This window comes from Marmota monax, unplaced genomic scaffold (assembly GCF_021218885.2).
Source record: "Marmota monax isolate L192 unplaced genomic scaffold, Marmota_monax_Labrador192_F-V1.1 WCK01_AAM20220418_F8-fsc00151, whole genome shotgun sequence".
NCBI classification, from domain to species: Eukaryota; Metazoa; Chordata; class Mammalia; order Rodentia; family Sciuridae; genus Marmota; species Marmota monax.
In genome coordinates, this window is record NW_026694226.1 from 4,348,857 (window position 1) to 4,370,370 (window position 21,514).

Consider the following 21,514-nt stretch of genomic DNA (forward strand, 5'->3'; position numbering starts at 1 on the left):
AAGAGGAAAGCAACATCAAAACGTACTGTGTTACACGGAGATTGAGTTCTCAAGTGTTTTTGTGTTTGTTTTTTTAAAAGATTTTACTTTCAAAATTTTTATTATTTTTCTTTGTTTTCAATGAATATATTGAAATATTCAAAAGACAGAGATTTATACTAAAATTGTGAAAATATAATAAAGAAAATAAAGGAATAACATTTGTGATAACAGATTTTAAAAAGTATTTTGTGTCAATGTACTAAAAAATCATTTTTTTTCTAAAACAACAAATAGGAATTGTTTTAAAATTATATGTGTTTACATGTTATTCTGTTTTGTATATGTTTAAGGTGTATAATCATGTTTTTATATATAAATATATAAATAAATATATATGCTTAGTAAAATGATTACTAAGTCAAGTTTGATTGTTTTCTTATCACAAGAGCACCTAAAATTTGCTCTCAAATCACATTTTTAGGATACAATATAGTATTAACTCTAGTACCAATATTAGTTCTCTAGTCTTATCTATTTTTCATACCCACAAATCTGTACCTTTTGAAGATATTACAATATATATTTTAAATATACTATAATATAAAAGTATTTATACGTATATACATCTACACAAACAATGGAATATTATTCAGCTTTATAACAAAGATACTTCCTCATTGGCATTTGGGACATCATGGATAATCCTGAAGGACATTATTCTAAGTGAAATAAGCCAGACACAGAAAAAAAAAATTTCTTTCTGTTTCTCTATTAGGATAGTAGATTTCTTATTTCTTCACATACTTTACAATTAACTAGAGGACACCTTGATAAAGAGAAAAAAAAAATAATGAGAAATTCCACTGCAGTGACAGATTTTATTCTTCTTGGACTGACAAAGGACCCACAGTGGCAGGTTGTACTTTTCGTGTATCTTCTTGTTTCCTACATGCTAAGTGTGACTGGGAACCTGATCATTATCATCCTCACCCTTTCAGATCCTCATCTGCAGACTCCCATGTATTTCTTCCTTCAGAACTTCTCCTTCCCAGAAATATCGTTCACTTCTGTCTGTGTCCCCAGATTCCTTGTCCCTATTGTGACAGGAGACAGAACCATTTCTTACAATGGTTGTGTGGCTCAGTTATTTTTTTTCATCTTCTTGGGAGTGACAGAATTTTACCTCTTGGATGCTATGTCTTATGATCGCTACGTGGCCATCTGCAAACCTCTTCATTACAACCTCTTCATTACAAGACCATCATGAGCAGCAGAGTCTGCATCCTTCTTGTCTTCAGCTCATGGCTTGCAGGATTCCTGATCATCTTTCCACCAATCCTCCTTCTGCTGCAGTTGGATTTTGGTGCCTCCAATATGATTTATCATTTTATCTTGACTCTCCTCCAATTCTGCAGCTTTCTTGCACAAACACTCACTTTCTAGAACTCATGGTGTTCTTTTTAGCTGTGGTAACACTCATGTTCACCTTCACATTAGGTATTCTCTCCTACACAAATATCATCCAGACAATTCTGAAAATTCCTTCTACAAATTAAAGGAAAAAAGCCTTTTCCACTTGTTCCTCCCACATGATGGTTGTCTCCCTCTCTTATGGCAGCTGCATCTTCATGTACATTAAGCCCTCTGCAAGGGAGAGGGTGACATTAAGCAAAGGAGTAGCTGTGCTCAACACTTCAGAGGCTCCTCTCCTGACCCCTTCATATATACACTAAGAAATCAGCAAGTAAAGCACGCCTTCAAGAGCATGGTCCAGAGGATGGTATTTTCTGCAAGTTAATGAATGTGATTCTGTGGGAAAATGGACCTCTTGAGGCAAAACTGAATGAAAAATTACCTATAAATTCTTTCTGAACACCTCATTTTGCTTCTTTGCTTAGACATATTTATATATCACCAACACCTCTTGTCCCAGTTATCCTAAAAACAGAGTCTTAACTATTTTAAGGTAATAGACAGAGCACTTGATCTTGCACCTGTGTAGCTACATTTTAGGTAAATCAATAATCCCTACTGTTTCTCATATCAAATCAAGATAGACTGAGAATTTACTCATAAAATCATTTTCTTATGAGCAGTTTGTGTTGACTGTTCATGTCCTCAGTAAGGCCTCCAATTAGCAGCAGGCTATCAGTAACTAATCTTTGGGAAAGTCAATGTTAGACATTAATTTTAAACTGTGCAGGGATTCATCAACCCTAAGCCCAGAATTGTTCAAAGGTCAGCCTTATGCTATAAGGTGAAATATTATTGTAAAATATTGTAAACCAATAAAATTCTGATTGCTGAGGTTTTATGAAAAATACATCAGACAAACATTGGTGGTGATTTTTATAGACTTTCAATAAATTATTTATAATAATTTTTATTATTTACACTGTAATATTTCATTAAAAAGTCTTCCTTCAAGCATACAGAAATTGTATGTATGTAGCATTCACTGTCTCATGCTGTTTTTGTAATCATGGGACAATGTCACATTATTGTCTGCATGATTCAAAAACACATACATAGTCAATTGATTTTCATTAGTGAATAATCATCTTGGAAGTTGATTCAAGCAAAGTTAAACGGTTGCTAAGGATGAAAATTTCTTAACATTATCTCACACTGGAACTTCCTTAATTCACATTTCCATGAAACATTGCTCATGTTCTAGATAATAAAAATACTCAACAAAGCAACATTCATTCACTGAACATTGAATCACTTGAAATTACAACAGGTGGTGATTGGCTAAAACAAAATTATAATTATTAAGATCTGTCACTAGGGATCTAACTAGTAGAGCACTTGCCTAGCATGCCTGAGGACCTGGGTTTAATCACCCTTATTGCAAGAAAAAAATGAGAGAAAGATAAAGAGAAAAAAAAACGAGAGATTATCACCCATGAAGTCTAAGTAATTATTATACAACCAGACAATTTTGTAAGAGTCTTAATTGTATGTGTGTCTGTATATGTACACTTACTTGGAAAGGTGAAACAAAAAGAGATAATTTAATTAGAATAGAAAAAGAGGATAGGAGTTATTTTTTAACCTTGCATAACATTTTCTATCTTGTTTTCTACTTAATTAAATTCCTCTAAGTTAAGAATAAATGCCTTAATGTTTTTCTTTCTTTTTTTTTCCATTACTGCTTTATTGATATCAGGGATGAAACCCAGGGGCACTTAACCACTGAGCCACATCTCCCCAGTCCTTTTTATTTTTTAATTTTGAGACAGGATCTCACTAAGATGCTGAGACTGACTTTGAACTTGTGATCCTCCTGCTGCTGGGATTATAGGCCTTTGCCACCACAGCCATCAATATTTTTCTAAAACAATCTACTTATTTATGTTTCTATAAAAGTAAACCACATTTGTTGTTAACAACGTCTTCTCCTCCTCCTCCTCCTCCTCCTCCTCCTCCTCCTCCTCCTCCTCCTCCTCCTTCTTCTTCTTCTTCTTATTCTGTTAGAAGCAACTTGATAACTCAGGAATGGTGGTGGTATTTTCCAGTTCTATGTATCTACTTTCTATATTATATTTATGCTTTCATAAAAATTATTTTTCTTTATCTCTATTCCACACAATGCTAAGAGAACTGTTTAGGTGCAGTCATTTAATAATGCTATCTTCAACATCTTCCAAAATTAAAATAATTAATACCATTCAGTCTTTGAGGAGAGTGGCAGAAACGTGTGAATAATTGTAAAGACTCTCAAAGAAAGGAGACACAGAGACAAGATGCAGGGCAGGGGAGGTGGAAGAGTGGCCCTTTGTCCGAGTAGCCACGTTTATTCATAACAATAGGTTACATTAGGTCTTTTGTACCATAACCACATTATTGTTTAGAATATCAGTAAGGTTGCTTATTCTGCACTTACATTTCATAGTTACAATATGTAATGTTTAGAGGTTTGTGCAGTTCTCAACGAGGTCCATTGTCTGAAGTTACTTTTAGGCGCACAGCTCCAGGAGAACCAGAGCATGGAAAAGCATTGTAGTTATCAAACAAGCAAGTTCCTTTATTCCCAGGAATTATGTGCCTAAGATTAAGGTTGAAGCTGATAAGACTCTAGCCTGGAGGGCATTACCATAGAAACTGGGCATCCTATGCCTTTACACAGAAACTTTCCAAGGCACCAAGCATGCTACAGCCATCAGGGACCTCAATCCCAAACACAGAACCCCTATGGCTCCCCTTTCTTGTTTTTGTTTTGTTTTGTTTTGTTTTAAGGCATTTGGGTGAATAATGTGTGTTTCCTTCTTAAAGTTGCTGGAAGCAAAACAATAGGGTAGGTATTGACAACAGCAAGTACAACATAACAATTCCAGTATTAGTAAACATCCAGGTATGAATAAGTGCTTGACCTAAGCAAAGTTTGGTAAACATGAAGTTAGCCAATCCAATAAGTCTAAACCTTCATCACCTTGTCCGATCTTATCAATGATATCATTAAAGTAATTTAACTCCTTTGAAATACAATTACCATTAAGACTTAAGTTAAAGCAACACATATTATTAAACTCTTGAAATCCTTTATGATGTAATAATAACAAATAATCAATTGCAGCCCAATTGTCAAATATGGTTTGATGATGTTGTTTTTTTGTTTTTCATGAAGCATGTTAATTGACACAGAGGTAAAATCAATATTATTTACCGTAGCACAGCCCAGTTTTATGCTGGTTTTGTAAGCCCCAACAGCTAGTCCAGGTATACCCACTAAGGACAATGTCAAAGTGTCAAATTTTGTCTTAGAGAGAATCTCACTGAATCATCACAGTTTTATCAAGGGTAATAGCCCTTTTATGAATCCATTATGCAGGATGGTGGCCTGTTAAATCCTGTAGGGATGGTAAGAACTCAGTTAGCCTGTTAAGACAACAATGGGTACCATGAGACATTTTTGTAGGTATATAACAATTTTAGCCAAGTGAACCCAGATAGTATAATGGGTTTTAAAAGTCAAGGAGTCTGACTGTACTGAATTTCCATAGGTGAGATACAACAATAGAACAACATTATTGTTAAGACCAAACCATTTACAAAGTTCTGTGTGAGTTTAGCAATCAAAGCAGTAACTAAGTTTTCTGGAGGACATTTTAACCCCATTTGAGCCAACAGCTGTTGAGCTGATGTTGTTAATGATTTTGTATTTCCCCAAGTCACTTGAAGTCTAGTAGCTTGGGATACTCTTTCAGTGTATCTTCTCTTTAGAGGAGAGTGATCTTTGTCCTTTTGTTTGGTGATATTCTCTTTATTCACAATCAAACAAAACTTGGGGATCAGGTTGTGAAGTCCCTTATGTCCATTTATAATTGATGTCTAATGCATCATGCTGAATCCAAACTGGACACATTGGCATAAACATGGCAATCTATTCTTTTCTCCATGTGATCAGAGGCGAAGGGTCTTGTCCTCCTGGGTCTGGTGGAAAACTATATGTTACATAAATTTTTGGTAATGGCTGGTGGGAATAAAATATGTATCCAAAGAAGGTAACCAATTGTGATTATAAAGTTTGTATTGTATGTTGAGTGCATTAACTGAAAATAAAACAATTTATAAAGCATTATTAATATGAGGGAGGCTAGATGCCCTTTTTTATTTTTTTACATTTTTTATTAGTTGCTCAAAACATTACAATGATCTTGACATATCATACATTTGATTCAAATGGGGTATGTAATCTTAATCTTATTTTTCCACGTGTACAGATTGCATGATCACATTGGTTATACAGCCCCATTTATACATAGGGCCATACTAGTGTCTATTGATTTGTGCTGCCCTTCCTATCCCCCCTCCCCTCCCCTCCCCTCTTTCTACCCAATCTACTGTGACTCTCTCTCTGTTTTTTCTTCCCCATCACACCATCTTATATGTAATTTTGCATAACAATGAGGGTCTCCTACCATCTTCCATGCAATTCCCCTTCTCTCTCCCATTCCCATGCACCTCTCGTCCCTATTTAATGGTAATCTTCTTCTCATGCTCTTCCTCCCTGCTCTGTTTTGAGTTGCCCCTCTTATATCAAAGAAGATATTCTGCATTTGTTTTTTAGGGATTGGCTAGCTTCACTTAGCATAATCTGCTCTAATGCCATCCATTTCCCTGCAAATGCCACGATTTTGTTGTTTTTTAGTGCTGAGTAATATTCCATTGTGTATAAATGACACATTTTTTTATCCATTCATCTATTGAAGGGAATCTGGGTTGGTTAGATGCCCTTTTTATTTTATATTAAGAGGTAAGTTTTAAGAGTATGATGTATTTGTTTAACCAAAGCATGTCCAGCAGGATATGAGGAATTTTATGATTTAAATATATATTTTATTGATTACAAAGTTGTGTAAAAGCATGAGATATATCTGTAGGGTTATATCCATTTTTAAATGACTAGCTTGCTCATGGTGGCAAAACAATGAGAAATGTAAGTAGATACCTTATTAGACCTTTGGGCACTAGCCCAAATGAACTTAGAATGATTTATCAATAAAAAAACATGAAGAAAGGAGTAAGGATGAAAAGAAGGGAAATGGGTAATCTCCATTTGTCAAAGTGTATTAGAAAGTGGAACTTGTGGATTTACACATTTTTACATAGGGTCCCGAAAGGTGAGAACAATTTTGACTATAGCATGAGCCTGTTGAGAAGAGATGGAAAACAGCTCAATTGGTAGAGCATGGGATCCTTAATCCCAGGGTCATGGGTTTATGCCCCACGTTGGGTACCAATTGTAAACAATCTCAAAGAAAGGAGACACAGAGACAAGGTGCAAGGGCAGGGAAGGTGGCAGAGTGGCCCTTTGTCCAAGCAGCCACGTTTATTTATAAAAATAGGTTACACTAGGTCATGAGTACCATAACCACATTATTCTTTAGAATATCAGTAAGGTTGCTTATTCTGCAGTACATTTCATAGTTAAAATATGCAAAGTTAGGAGGTTTGTGTAGTTCTCAAGAAGGCCCATTGTATGAAGTTACTGTTAAGTGGGCAGCTCCAGGAGCACCAGAGCTTGGTGAAACCTTGTAGTTATCAAGCAAGCAAGTGTCTTTATTTCCAGGAGTTATGTGCCTAAGATTAAGGTCAAAGCTGGTAAGACTCTAATATGGAGAGTATTACCATAGCAACCAGGCCACCTATGCCTTTGCATAGAAACTTTCTCAGGCACCAAGCATGCCACAGTCATAATGTCATCAGGGACCCGGATCCCAAACATAGAAGCCTCATTGTTATACAAAATTACATATAAGAGGCTGTGAGGGGAATGGGAAAAAAAAACAAGGAGAGAAATGAATTACAGTAGATGGGGTAGAGAGAGAAGATGGCAGGGGAGGGGAGGGGGGATAGTAGAGGATAGGAAAGGTAGCAGAATACAACAGTTACTAATATGGCATTATGTAAAAATGTGGATGTGTAACCGATGTGATTCTGCAATCTGTATTTGGGGTAAAAATGGGAGTTCATAACTCACTTGAAACTAATGTATGAAATATGATATGTCAAGAGCTTTGTAATGTTTTGAACAACCAATAAAAAAAGGAGGGATTTCAGGGAAGCACAGAAAATATATCAATTTTTCTATGAACAAGGTTTATTGTTGGACAACAAATGAAACTAATTGCCTTTTGAAGTACTGTTTATAGAACACCGGACAAAGCACTGTATATTTATTAGACTTTAAGTGGCCAAAAATACTATTAGACAAAGCTCTGTAAGAAAAGGATTACTATTAGGAACTATGCATAAGTTAGAAACTGTGTGAGTACATTTAATGGCATATTTAATTCCTTAAACTTTTCTCCTGTTATTTTATCTGGATGTTATTAAAAAGCATTACATGTATTTTATAAAGAAATTATTGTTTATAAAGTTGACTGGTGTGCTGATTAAGTTTCTAACATTAAGTACTTTGCAATGAGTATTATGTAGTCCAAATGAAGCAAAACTTTATATCATTAACCTGTGCCCACAGTACACAAATTTAATGAAATATTTTTTATTCAATAAGGAAGTAGATGGATGAATGAATGAAGGCTCAGAAAGCTGCTGTCTTTAGAAACAGTAAATATAGGCCATTCTCAGTACCAAGTCTTTCTTTCCAGATGCCCATGTTATGCTGCTAACTATTATTTGCTCTTAGTTTTCATCTTCCAGAACATAGAGATCCACAAGAGTATTGTGTGTGTGTGTGTTTAAATATATACATTATGTGTTTATACATATATTCAAATGTTGCATATAAATGTATAGATGTGTGTACATGCTAATAACTAGTGTATGCCCTCTAAAGTTTCATGTGGCATTCCACTCCTGCATCCTCAATATTTAATAGTTGAAAGAAACAATGTACCAAGGCAAATTTCAAAATACCTATATTCTTATGACCATTATTCAATAAAGAAGGAGAAAAGAAAAAAAAAATCAAATTCTTCAGAGTTTCCTAGACATACACAAGTTACAAACAAGTATATACACATCTATGCATTTATATATATATATATATATATATATATATATATATATATGTGAATATTTGCATATAAGTATACACAATGATATTTATATATAAATACACATATACATATAAAATGTTAAACACAATAAACTCTAATTTAATCCTTTTATTTGTACTTTTTTATTTTTTTAAAATATTTTACTGGTGAATTGCAATCACACATAATAGTAGTCCTCACTGTGATATATTTGTACATACAGTACAATTTAGTCTATTTCATTCCCTCATGTATTCTCCAATCCTTCCTCTCCTCCTTCCCCCTAATCTTCCTCCTCTACACTACTGATCTCCCTTCTATTCTCATGAGATCCTTTTTCTCCTTTTTTCTCTCTAGCTTGCACATGTAAGAGAACATGGAACCCTTGACCTTCTGAATCTGGCTTATTTCAGACAGCATGATGTGCTCCAGTTCCATCCATTTTCTACAAATGATATAATTTAATTTTTCTTTATGGCTGAGTAAAACTCCATTGTGTATATATGCCACATTTTCTCTAGGTAAAAGTTTGGGAGCAGCAAAAATATGTGCACACATTTTTTTAGATGAATGGAAGGTTTCAGTACAATTTGTCTTTAGCTTGTGAAGGGAACAACTCATAGATATATTCTGTGAGTCCGACACTGGCATTACTATAATAGCTACACAAATGCTATTCTCGCCTCCATGCTGAAATCTAACACTAAAAATTGTTATTTTTTATTTAGAATAATTGCTAAAATCACTTCTGAACACCAACTTGAGTTTTTTTTATTGTAATGAGCAGTCATTGAAGTATGCTAAGCAGATAGAAAAAAATAACTCTAGTGGCAATACACAGGACAATTAATAGAAGATCAGGGTTTTGCAATGATCCAAACAAGAACAGTAAGATCCAGAACTAAGATAGTATGCAAGATGGAAAAACAACACAATAAGAAGTTATTTTCAAGACACTTGAATCTTCCTTGAGGTAATTTTGGAACCAAATATAAGAGTCTGTGGTGGGATCCAGGATATTTCAAGGACATGCTGACATAAGAGACATAATTCTTCATGGGCTTAGGAGATGTCAGCAGAGGAGAAAATAAGTAGTACAGATAAGCAGTGAAAAAGGCCAATTTGTATTCTCCACTTTAGAATTAGTGGCAAGAAATCTAAGGGTCTCCTAAGCATTTTGAAAAATGATTTCAGGTGAGAAATATTGAGGAATAAATTTATATACATAAAATTAATACTTCAAATACTGGCTCTTAGCCATAATAAAAGTTAAATTTGTTATTCTCTAAAGACTGAGTCCCATGTTGCAATCTCTGTGCACATTTGGGGAATTCACTATATTCACATTTTTATTGACCTAAAAAAGAATGTTTTATATTAACTGATGGTTTGGTTCAAATGGCATGAGTATTTCAAAATTAATGAGGTTCAGTGGGTGTGGGAGACCGACTAGCATGTGACTGAGTCCACTCCTCTGTTGAGCATGATGGCGTACTGCATCGGCCACACTACTAGATAGCCCCAGTCTTCTAGGGTTCTAGTGACTGTGTTTTTTTTTTTTTTTTTTTTTTTGCATGGGCATGCCTTCCTACATTCCCATGGGTGGAGCTATGCTCACCTGTTCCTTTGTAATATTACCCCTTGCCCTGTTTAGTACAGAATGTTCCATGGAAATGCCTTCTGTGTGTCCCTTTCTCTTACTGTGCCCTTGGGTGTGGCCTACCTAGATGTCAGTCAACCTGCTGACAGCAGACATCATGAAACTAGACTCAGCCCCTTGAAACCTGACCCCTTGCTTCATTTGAATAGCTTCTCCTCAATAAAAGGGGTCAGCTCTTGCTCTCTCTCTATTTCTGGGGACCCTTAATGTCAGAGGAGCCGTCACAGCACCCCCAAAGAAAAAAGTATTTCTGTCTCTTGTGTGTTTATTTCACGCAGCCCAGTTAGCCCAGTTTCCCTGGAGTGACCCCTGAGTGTTTTAGTTGCAAGCAACTGGCAAGTGGGAAGTGGGGAAAAGGGACTATCAGGAAGCAATGTCCTTTCTCAAGGACTGCTCCACTCACAGGAGTGTAGCTGCTTCTAGATCTCTTTAAAATACTAACCAAAGAATTAATCTCTTACATAATGAAAAAGAGTCACAAAATCATCTAAACCAGCATCTACCATGGAGATTACATGCAACATGAAAATTACATAATCTGCGTACATTAACCTTGGAACAAAATTATGAGGTCAATTTCAAAACTACATAAAGGACAATATTATTCATTTCCAAAGTTTTGTTTTCAATTTGATTGCAATAAACTGAAGCTGAAATGTGAAGGTGAATCAGGAGGAAGATGATTCATTACTTACTAATCCAGACTCTTTCATTGAAATTAATACATATATTGCATACATATTATATCATTTAATCTTTATAAACACCTTATTATCATCACTATAGTTCAGGTAATTAAAATCAGACTTGCCTTTCCCATACATCTGCCCATCTAGCACCAACATGGTAGTAAAATGTTTCTGTGGTCACACAGTAACATATAGGCCTTAAGGACCTAAGAATTTAATCTGGAAGGATTAAATTCCAAAAGGCATTACACTCCCTAGAGAAGACCTGATCCCAAGGTGAGCTTTCTACACACAAATAATGTGTTCATATCCCTAAGTGAAAAGCAGTAACTTTCCAACTTTCAATTAATCATATGTAAAAATAATTTGAAAATAAAATGACACATTACACATTTACACTTAACTGTGTATTATAAACATAAAACAAAAATTAGATAATTTGGATATGGTGGAAAATAGACATTTTAAAATAAAACTCTTGACACTATTTTTATTGTTAAATGAGTATTATAGAAAAAGTATACAAAATCAATAATGCAAATTTCTATATAATAAGGAAAAATTATGCATAAATCCGGAATAACATACAAACACCATCAGTAATTGGATTTTCAAGTTTATATATTAGCAAATATATCTATCCCCAAGACTCATCAACTTTATTGATATTGCTGTATTTTTCTTGTTTACACTATCAAAATTACCTCTTTGTTTGGCTTTATCTTTTATTTTTGCTCAGGTAATTGTACAAATTTCATCCTCACACAATTTTATGGAACATATAATATTTATGCAATTATATATTCACCAGCATGATCAAAATAAAGAACTTTTGCAGAATCCAAAATAAAAATTAAAAAGGGCTGGGGATGTGGCTCAGTGGCAAATAGTCCCTGGGTTCAATCCCCAGTATTCTTCCACCAAAAAAGAGAGAATTTCTGAGGAAAAACCAATTTAAGTAATCTACAAATACACCAAATTTAAGTAAAAAGATTCAATTGGGTTAAAAGTAAAGGAATGAAAAAGTTAATATTATTCTCAAACTAGTCAAAAAAAAGCTGGTGTAGCAATATAAAATTTAGGAAAATTATAGACATTTATAAAATATTGCCAGAAGAGCACTTTTAAGGCAAAAAGAAGAAAAATTAAGTAAGTAACAGAAAAAAAGCAAACATTAATGAAATTTATACTTAGGAAAAGAAGGGTAAATTGATAACATTGATAAATACTAATTAAATTGAACAAAATATGCCAAAAAAGGAAGATAAAAATTAATGAAATAAGAAATCAGTGGTCATCACTACTGATTCAGCAAATAATCATAAATAATAATCATAAAGTAATAAACTTGGTAATGAAAACTTTGTGCCCATAACTTGAAACTGTAGATGAAATGAACCTTTTGATTCCTCAAAAATAGAAGCTGTCACATCCCACACAGAGAACAATCTGAACAAGTTCGTCTGTATTAAAGAAATGAGTCATTCATTAAAAGCTTTTCAAAACAAAAAACTAGGTCCAAAGGATTTTATTGGTGAATTCAATTGGCATAAATATGAAAACATATGAATTGCCTAAAATTTTTCAGAATATAAAAGAAGAATGCACATGTCTTATTATTCTATAATACCAGCATTAATCTGATACAAAAACCATGTAAAGTCATTGAAAGGAAGGAAGGCTACAAATATCTCTTATGAACATAGTGACAGAATTTCTCAGCAAAATATTAGTAAATAATATCTAACAATATGTGAATATAATTAAATGTCAAGAATGGATGGAATTTATTCCAGATATTCAAGTCTAGTTCAATTTTTAATGTCAACTTTAAATAATCTTATCACCAGGCTAAAAAATATCACCAGGTTAAAAGACAGTATGGTTACTGGATAGCAAGTGATTTAGAAAGACTTCTTAAAAAAAAAAAAAAGACAAAGCCAGATTCATCTCAAAGTCTTAGTGATAGGAGGAAATCTTTCATAACTTAATAAGAATATTCACCTAATAAACATAAAACTAACATTATACTTAATGCGGATAAACTTGAGACTTTTCCCTGAAATGCAGGACCACGATATTCTCTCTCACCTCTTATTCAACATTATCAGCAAAGTATTTAATCAAATAAGGCAAAAAAATAAAAAATAAAACACAAGTGTGACAATTAGAATGCCCTTGATATTTATTGGGGTTATGTTTTAATAAATCTTATGAAAATTAAAAATATCATATAAAAAATTCATTTAATACAAATAACCAACTGAACATCATCACAGTCCTGCCTTGCCTACTTCAAATGTACTCAGAACAATTACATTAGCTTACAGTTAGGTAACAAAGCCTCTTTTACACATGGTGACCCTGTGATTTTGTCTCTGACAGGGAGCTACCTGGCTGCCACTGCCAGAGTCATGAGAGTATCATATTAATTTTGCTAGGTTCTAGAGAATGCATATCACTTTTTTGCCTTCATAAAGGTAAAACGTCTAAACATCACAAGTCAGGAATCATCTGTATTTCCATTTGTCCTTTTCTTCTTTTTCTGTTATTCTGCCTTCTCTTGGTTTTAATGGACACATTATTTTTCTATTATGTACACTCTGTTTATATAATTTATATCATGACATATTTTTTATTTATAAAGATTTCTTCACAGTGTACAATATACATTTTAACTAATCAGCATTTAAATCAAATGCAGGAGGATCATGAGTTTAAAGTCAGCCTCAGCAATGGAAAGGCACTATGAAACTCAGTGAGACCATCTGTAGTAAAATACAAAATAGGGCTGGGGATGTGGCTCAGTGGTTGAGTTCCTCTGAGTTCAATCTCTACTACCCAAAATACTACTACTACTACTACTACTACTACTACTACTACTACTACTAATAATAATAATAATAACAACAACAACAATAACAATTTCTAGTGTAACATTTCAATTCAACATTCAACAACAGTAACATTTGTAGTGTACTGTGAGATTTTTGTAACAATATATCACCAAATCCTGTCTTTTATTCACTTTTAAATGTGTTTAAACATGTCACACAGTTTTAATAGCCATACATTAAAAAGACAGTTTTCTTTTATCTTCATTTAGTTCAATTACAACTATTTCTTTATAGAGATCCAAATTCTTACTAGTGTGAAGTTCCTTCTAGCTGGAAGGCTTTCCTTAACATTTCTTGTACATTAGATATTTTGGTAAATAAAAACTTTAGTTTGTATTTGCATGACAAATTATTTTTTTCCGTTTTAATGAGTATTTTTGCTGTGTATAGAAAATATCTAAGTCAACTTGCCTTTTTTCTTTCGGAACTTAAAGATGTCATGACATTATCTTTTGTCTTTCAGGGTTTCACATGAGCATCTGCCATGATTCTTACCCTTGTTCCTTTGAAACAATTTCTGCCTCTGGCAGCCTGGTGCTTCTTCCTTTTGTCTTAGTTGTTGGGCAGCTTTCATGTAATATGCCTAGGTCTGTTTTGCTCCACAGTTTTCTAATTCTTGGTATTCTCTGAACATTTTAGGTCTGTTATTTTGTGTGTGCCATCAATTTTGGAAAATTATCAGCCATTAATTCTTTGAATATTTCTTGAGGACATTTGCATAATCCAGCCAGGAGATGGGCTCTGCTTCAAGCTTGCTATTACTGTGGTTAATTTCAGTAACTACAAGAAAGGCATTTCTTAGTAATACTTATATTTTGGGGGCAGAATATTTCATCAAAGTTATTTTGGAGGGTGGGTACAGATATATGCCTCCATTTGGATTCTTTCTTCTCATTTGACTTTGGCTCTTCTCTTTGCACTGTTTCCAAAATGAATCTGTCTTTTTGTCTCTCTGTTGGCTGTATTTTACTATTATGACTACTCAAAGGATGCTACTATGCATGGGGTGGGGAGCCGAGAAAAGGGGCACTCTGTGGTGTTCTGATTCTCAGCCTTTACAAAGGAATATGAACCTCCATTTTAGCATTTGTTCTTCACAAGTGCTTCTGTCCCCATCCAGGTGTAATGTTACTCCTAGCATGTATGTCAATCTCTTTTCCATAGACTCAGATATTTACTTCTCCAAATCTTCTTTCAAAATTACAGAGATTTCTACTGAAACAATCAGCCTTAGAATTTGAGTATACATGAATGAAAAAGATTGTGTTTGTGTGTGTGTGTGTGTATTTTTAACAACAAAAAATAATGAAAGGACATGATGTGATAAGCTGGAAAATAGATGGAATGAGAGAGTCATATCACGTGAAATAAGCCAAATACAAAAATCAAGGATCTCATGATTTCCTCTCATATGTGGAAGTGAGAGAGAAAAAAAGAAAAAATAGACATCTCATGAAAATATAAGGAAAACTAGTAGGATAGAAGCAGGACATTGGGTGGAGAGAAGACTAGAGGGTAAATACAGAAACTGGGGAATGAAATTGATCAAATTATGTTATGTGCATGTATGAATATGCCTCAATACACTATTATTCCATAATATGGCATAATATACTATTATGTATAATTATTGTGCATCAATAGAAAAATTTTAATATAATCAGTATAAAATCTACAAGGAAATAAGTTCAAAAAAATAGGTCTATTTAAAAATGATAAACATTTCAAAATTCCTCCTTTGTTCTCAAATTGGAGAATATATTTTTTTGCCCACAAAAAAATGTACAGCCAATTTTTTATCCCCATTTATTTTAATGTGAATCAGTTGTATTTTAGAACCTGATCACATATCTTCAAAACATACAGACACACTCATGAAAAGAACAATAAAATTGCACATAATTGATGAGTACTGGTGGTGATTCGTTGGATTCTCATAGATACAATACACACATACACAGGATGGGGGCTGGAGGGCACACACCATGTTGATGACTAAATTGTTTATTGTTTTCTTTAGTTGTGGAGATTAAATGCATAAAGACATGGGATACCAGTCTATAGTATGAAAAAGTTGTAGTGGGAGCTATATAAAATACTCACCATTACAAGAATATACCTTTAGATATTTAACTGAGATAGAAGAGAAACAAAGAAAAAATGTTTTAAAAAGATGATAGAAAACATACAGAAAGTGAGGAGAAAGAAAGTATATGCAAATATCTGTCATCCTAAATGTTCAAAAAATAAGAAAGGAAGAAAAAATACAGAAGGCAAGAGGGAAGAGAAATAGGAAGAGAAGGTGGAAGGCAGGTTAGCTTCCTGCAACATCACATATTTTAATAAAATATTAACATTGTGTTGCTAATAAAGCAGTCTTTCTTAGATATTGATAAAATGAAATAAGATAATATTTACAGAGTTACAAGTGGGCTTGTTTGTTGTAGAAAACCATGTGTGATATTTCTAATAAGAATTCATAGTGGAATATTTTGATGAACAAAGAATCACACAATACATTTAAGTAATAAAGTGATTTGAGCAATTCAAGAAAGAATACCATGGGGATTCATCAAGTTATTAAAAAGAAAAATACCCAGATGGACATTAAAGTCTCCTTATGGGTGATTTTCATGACTGCCATAATATAAAACAAACAAATTAAAAGGATGTGTTATAAAGATAGCTGGTACAGGCTGTAGTTTTCACTAATTTTCAGTAATATGCTTTTACAAAGGCCAAAGCTGTTATTTCAAAGTTGTAAAGGTACATCTCTTTACTAGATCCCTCAGGGGTTGTATCACTTGCTTATTTCTTAGGGATTAAATGAAAGGATTTAGTACAGGTGCAATGGAAACAGCAAGCATTGATACCCCCTTGTTTAAAGATATCCTTTCCTCTGCAGAAGGTTTTATATACATAAAAATACAACTGCCATAAGAGATGGAGACCACAATCAGGTGGGAGGAACAGGTGGAAAAAGCTTTCTTTCTCTCCTGGGCAGAAGGGATCTTCATAACAGTTGTTATGATTTTGATATAAGAGAACAATACCAGAGCCAGTGTATTCAAGAGGGTGATAATGGCTAAAATAAAATTTGACAAATCTAAGTCATGTGTGTCTGTGCAGGAGAGTTTGAGGATAGGAGAATAGTCACAGAAAATATGTTCAATAACATTGCCATCACAGAACTCCAGTGTCAAACTCACAATAACTCCAGGGGAGATTGCTACCCCAGCAGCAACCAGCAGGTGGCTCACTCTGCTGCTCATAATGGTTGCATAATGAAGGGGTTTGCAGATGGCCACATAGAGGTCATAGGACATGGCTGCCAACAGGAAAAACTGTGTTATACCTATAAGAAGAGTAAAATGTCCCTGTGCCAAACAAGCATCAAGGGAAATAGTCTTGTCCTTAGTGATTATGCTGACCAGGTATCTAGGGATGCAGGCAGTTGTCAGTGTGATTTCTAAGAAGGAAACATTTCTTAGGAAGAAATACATGGGTGTTTTGAGGTGGGGATCCAGCAAGGTCAGAAGGATGATGGTAAGATTTCCTGTAATACTCAAAAGATATGTTACAAATAGAAAAAGGAAAACTACAATTTCCCAATTTGGGTCCTCTATCAGTCCTACAATAATGAAGTTTGTCACTAATGTGTGGTTCCTCATAGTTCAGTTCTGTTAAGATGCCATCTGACCTGCAAGGGGGTGAAGGTGATAAATAATTAAGCAATAATAAGGTTACATCAAGTGCAGAGTTTGAATTGATAATGAAGAACCCAGCAACTTAGTAGATGTGTATGTGCTTTGCTTTCCTTCGAGAGTTTTCACATTTTATGCAGCAGTCAGACCACAGGCTAACCCCTCTTACTCTTATCTCCTTTCTGGATACTCATTTTCCTAATTTTCTTTTAGGATATATATATCCTAAATATATATGTATTACTTTACAAAAGGATGGCTTTCTAATTTCCTGCTAGAAATATCTGCACACTTTATCTAGTTTTCCTAATATATGCAGACCTAACTCCTACAATCTCACCCATTAAACAGGAAAACATTTTTTAGGTTAATAAGGTTAATTCCCCTATTGTTAAAATCATCTTCTGCTCAGTTCCTTTCAGAAAGATGTATATTCTCTGGATATATCTGTATTCCAAAATGTTTAGCTAATAAAAACTGACATTTTGCAATCAATCTTTTCTAAAGGATTATTTCCTTATGATATATGTATGGTTAGTTTTGAGGTTTTTGCTAGTGGCCACTATAACTTTTTCAAGAAAAAAATAACTTTTATGAATTTTAAGACTAAATACAATATGATTTGCCAAAGTGGTAAATAAAATGAACAGTTGAAAATTTACATGGAATTTGCAATATTTTTCCCAATTCTTCAATAAGTTTCAAAGCATCATTAGCTTTATCTATATAATAAACAATTTATATTCAGTAATATTAAAATATTAAATCCTTTAGTAGAGAAAATTGAATATGTATCAGTACTATTTTTAATATACATTTTTGAGAATTATTGCTCATGGTGCTACTCTAATAGAAAAATACAACTCTTTCAAATATGTTCTTTGAATCTTTCATCATGAGTTACACAAATATTTTCTTTGTATCTCTAAATCTGAGTTTAACTGACTCAAACTTATAGTCACATATTCAGAATCTATTGGTTTATATGAAAACTCTTTTGTGCACAAAACAACAAAATAGAAGAAATACTTACTTTCAATAAATTCCCCAGGGGTTTTCTTTGCTGATGCATTGTGAAAATCTCTTTTTACTATGATCAAATATATATTAGGCGTGTTTTTTTAAAGTCTTATAAAAATTCATTTCTAACCCATACTTTTCTTTTGCTTCCCTTTCAACAGAGACTGTGTTCACATTAAAATCCAGAGATATTTAGAAACATACATAAACATTTGAGTATCTCTCTCCAGTCAGCATATGTGCCTCATTTTCAAACACATTATTCTGACTTCTCTAGAAATCAAATGATTAACCTCCAGTTTCAGCCTTACGTAAAACCTAGAAATCTAAGATGTTTGTTTTTATCAAAACTGTACTATTTTATTATTGATGCTTATTTTTATGTTCTTTTTAAAAATTAGCTACAGTTTCTTATTCTGACTTGAATGAAGCAATTTTCTCTTCACATTGATATACATTATATTTCCACTTTTAATATAAAGAGCATATTTACTCAGAACTGGTATAGTTTCTTGGCGATTCTTATGGGAAAATATATTAATGACTATTTTCATCATTAACTCTAGAAACAAAATATCAAAGTTAATTAATAGCCTTGCTGCAGGGTGTCTATAGGGGAAACTGAAATGTTGACTTTAAAATGGTATTCAAATAATGTATGGAAAACTAAGTTGTGCCAAGTGTATGGGCTATAGAGAGCCTTCTCATTCTCCTTTCCAAAAGAAGAATTCAGAGGTGAACGTGTAGCTAGAATGTTGTTCACAATCTTTAATCACTGAAAATTCTAAAATTAACTCATATTATGTGATTTGCGGTGTCAAACATATTTATCTCTTATAATATCCCTCCAAACTCAAAATCTAAATTATTTACATGTGAATATGATAGCCAGAAATTAATGGCATAACCAAATTTTAGGAAGTAACTTAAAATATAAATATAATTAAGCAAGATTTTTTAGTGCACATCCAGATATTTGTATAAATGTCCTTTAAATCATGAAGAAGATTTATTCTTTTTAATTAATTTTTTTATTTATATATAACAGCCCAATGCGTTATATAGATCATAAGTTTAAGGTCAACCTGAGTTATATAGCAAGACCCCATATCATAAAAAATATTAATCACAAAAAAATGAAATAAAAGGTGTCAATCAAAGACTCAAAGCCCAATGAACCTCAAGGGAAAACCATACTTGGTTTCTCTTCAATGAAGCCAGGTGAAATATAGATCAGGTAAAATTATTGTAAGTTCAAAACCTTCAATATGAGTTTGAATACCTCTCTGGCTAGTCAGTAAATGTAGTTAGTTTACCTCTGGATCAATGTTAAAGAGGAGATGTAGTGCCTAATGGGGAGATTATGTATTAATACCACACATGGTATTAATTATATCAATATTAATTAATATTATAGTTTTTCATAAGTTAGGGTCTAGAAAGGAAAAGGGAACTATTGTTGGAACAAATTTTACACAGGGGATTTTTTTTTCAGGTTAGAAAAGGGAAAAGAGATAGAGATAGAGATGAGAGAGAGAGAGAGAGAGAGAGAGAGAGAGAGAGAGAGAGAAAAGAAAAACAAAAAAAGGAACATGGAGGTAATTCCAAGTTAATAAATACCTATTCACAGAGGAAGTTTGAAAAAAGGAATGTACACATGCATGGACCCTGAGTATGATCACATGGCATTCATGCTTTTGCCTTTGTCTCTTGGATTATCTATTCTGGGGAAAGAGGTGGATTCTCACAGAACACAGGAGTTGGGAGTAGTTGCTAGATGAAATTGGTGCTTTTGAATTGTGATACTCTATGAAAACTTTCAGTTCTTGGGAACTTAGTGCAGGGACCCCACAGAGTTAGCATTCTTATCTGGGAAGATGGAGCACTGTCTATTGTTGCTTACACAGCTAAGTCCTATGATAAAGCTAGTTCTATGAATGAGAATATAAGATGGAGCCTGAGACCAATTCTTCTATGAAGTAATGTGCTTTTTCTAGGGCCAAGAGACAGACACTCAGAATAAACAAAAAATGGATAAAATGAATCCCTGTGTTCTCTTATACTTTCTAATTATTCTGTAGTGCTTCTCATTGTCAATGTCTATCAGGGACTTATTGCAAAGGAGATTGGGTAATACAGTTTACAGTGTGTCATCCCCAAGATCACAAAGCTAAATAAATGCTGGCTTTGGTGCTGAAATATGATCCATAAAAATTAGGATGTTTTGTTTTCCAATTTTGGTATTTTTTGCATATTAATTACTATAGATATATATCTATGACCCTTTTGACTGTGAAATATAGAAGACTGTTGTATCATGAGTGAAAACATGTAAGAGCCTTTGATTATGCTTCACCATGTTTTCCTTCTTATAGTTACTCACTTAAACAATCTTAAATGGGTCCTGGATGAGTAAGATATGAAACCACCTTTAGCCATTATATATTTGACATGTCAGGAGAGCAATACATTTACGTCCTTGAAATCTTGATATTAATTTTAAAAAAAGGACACCATCTATTTTAGTCATCTTTTTCACCACTGTAAACAAAAGACTGATAAGAACAATATCAGTAGAAGAAAAGTTTATTTGGGGGCTGAGGGTTTTAGAGGTCTCAGTCCATAGATAATGTATGTGACAAAGAATAAAAAAATAGATACAAACTGATAAGCTCACGAGGGTTTACTTCAGAAGGAAACTGCTCTCATTAAGAGGAAAAATAAGGAACTTAGTGCTCTAGATTTCCAGGTACTAAAGAGCCAAAAGGAAATTGATGTCAAGCTTGCTGGATCTTAATGCTATTCCTTACAAAGTTTCCACTTGGGAGGTACAGTCAGGGATCTTCTGTAGTAATATCCAATGCCATGTAACTAAGTACTACAAATTCAGCACTTCAAAAGGACCCACAGTAGAAATCTCACAGGTGAGTAGAAAACCTGGAAGTTCTACAACACTGCTGCCAAAGCCACCTGTGGCCTGGGTCCCTATGCTGAGGCTCAGCTGGGGACCATGAGTTCATTCCAGGATTACTCAGGCTGTTGCCAGCACATTTAT

General features: G+C 33.6%; 1 protein-coding gene and 1 pseudogene across 1 annotated transcript; one reads left to right on the forward strand and one right to left on the reverse strand.

Moving 5' to 3' along the window:
* Positions 1-832: 832 nt before the first annotated feature.
* Positions 833-1,780, forward strand: LOC124108219 (olfactory receptor 6C75-like; annotated as a pseudogene).
* Positions 1,781-16,557: 14,777 nt separating this feature from the next.
* Positions 16,558-17,406, reverse strand: LOC124108195 (olfactory receptor 6C74-like). The gene has a single exon (XM_046466587.1). The coding sequence runs from the start codon at positions 17,404-17,406 to the stop codon at positions 16,558-16,560; it is 849 nt and encodes a 282-aa protein (XP_046322543.1).
* Between the last annotated feature and the right edge of the window lie 4,108 nt (positions 17,407-21,514).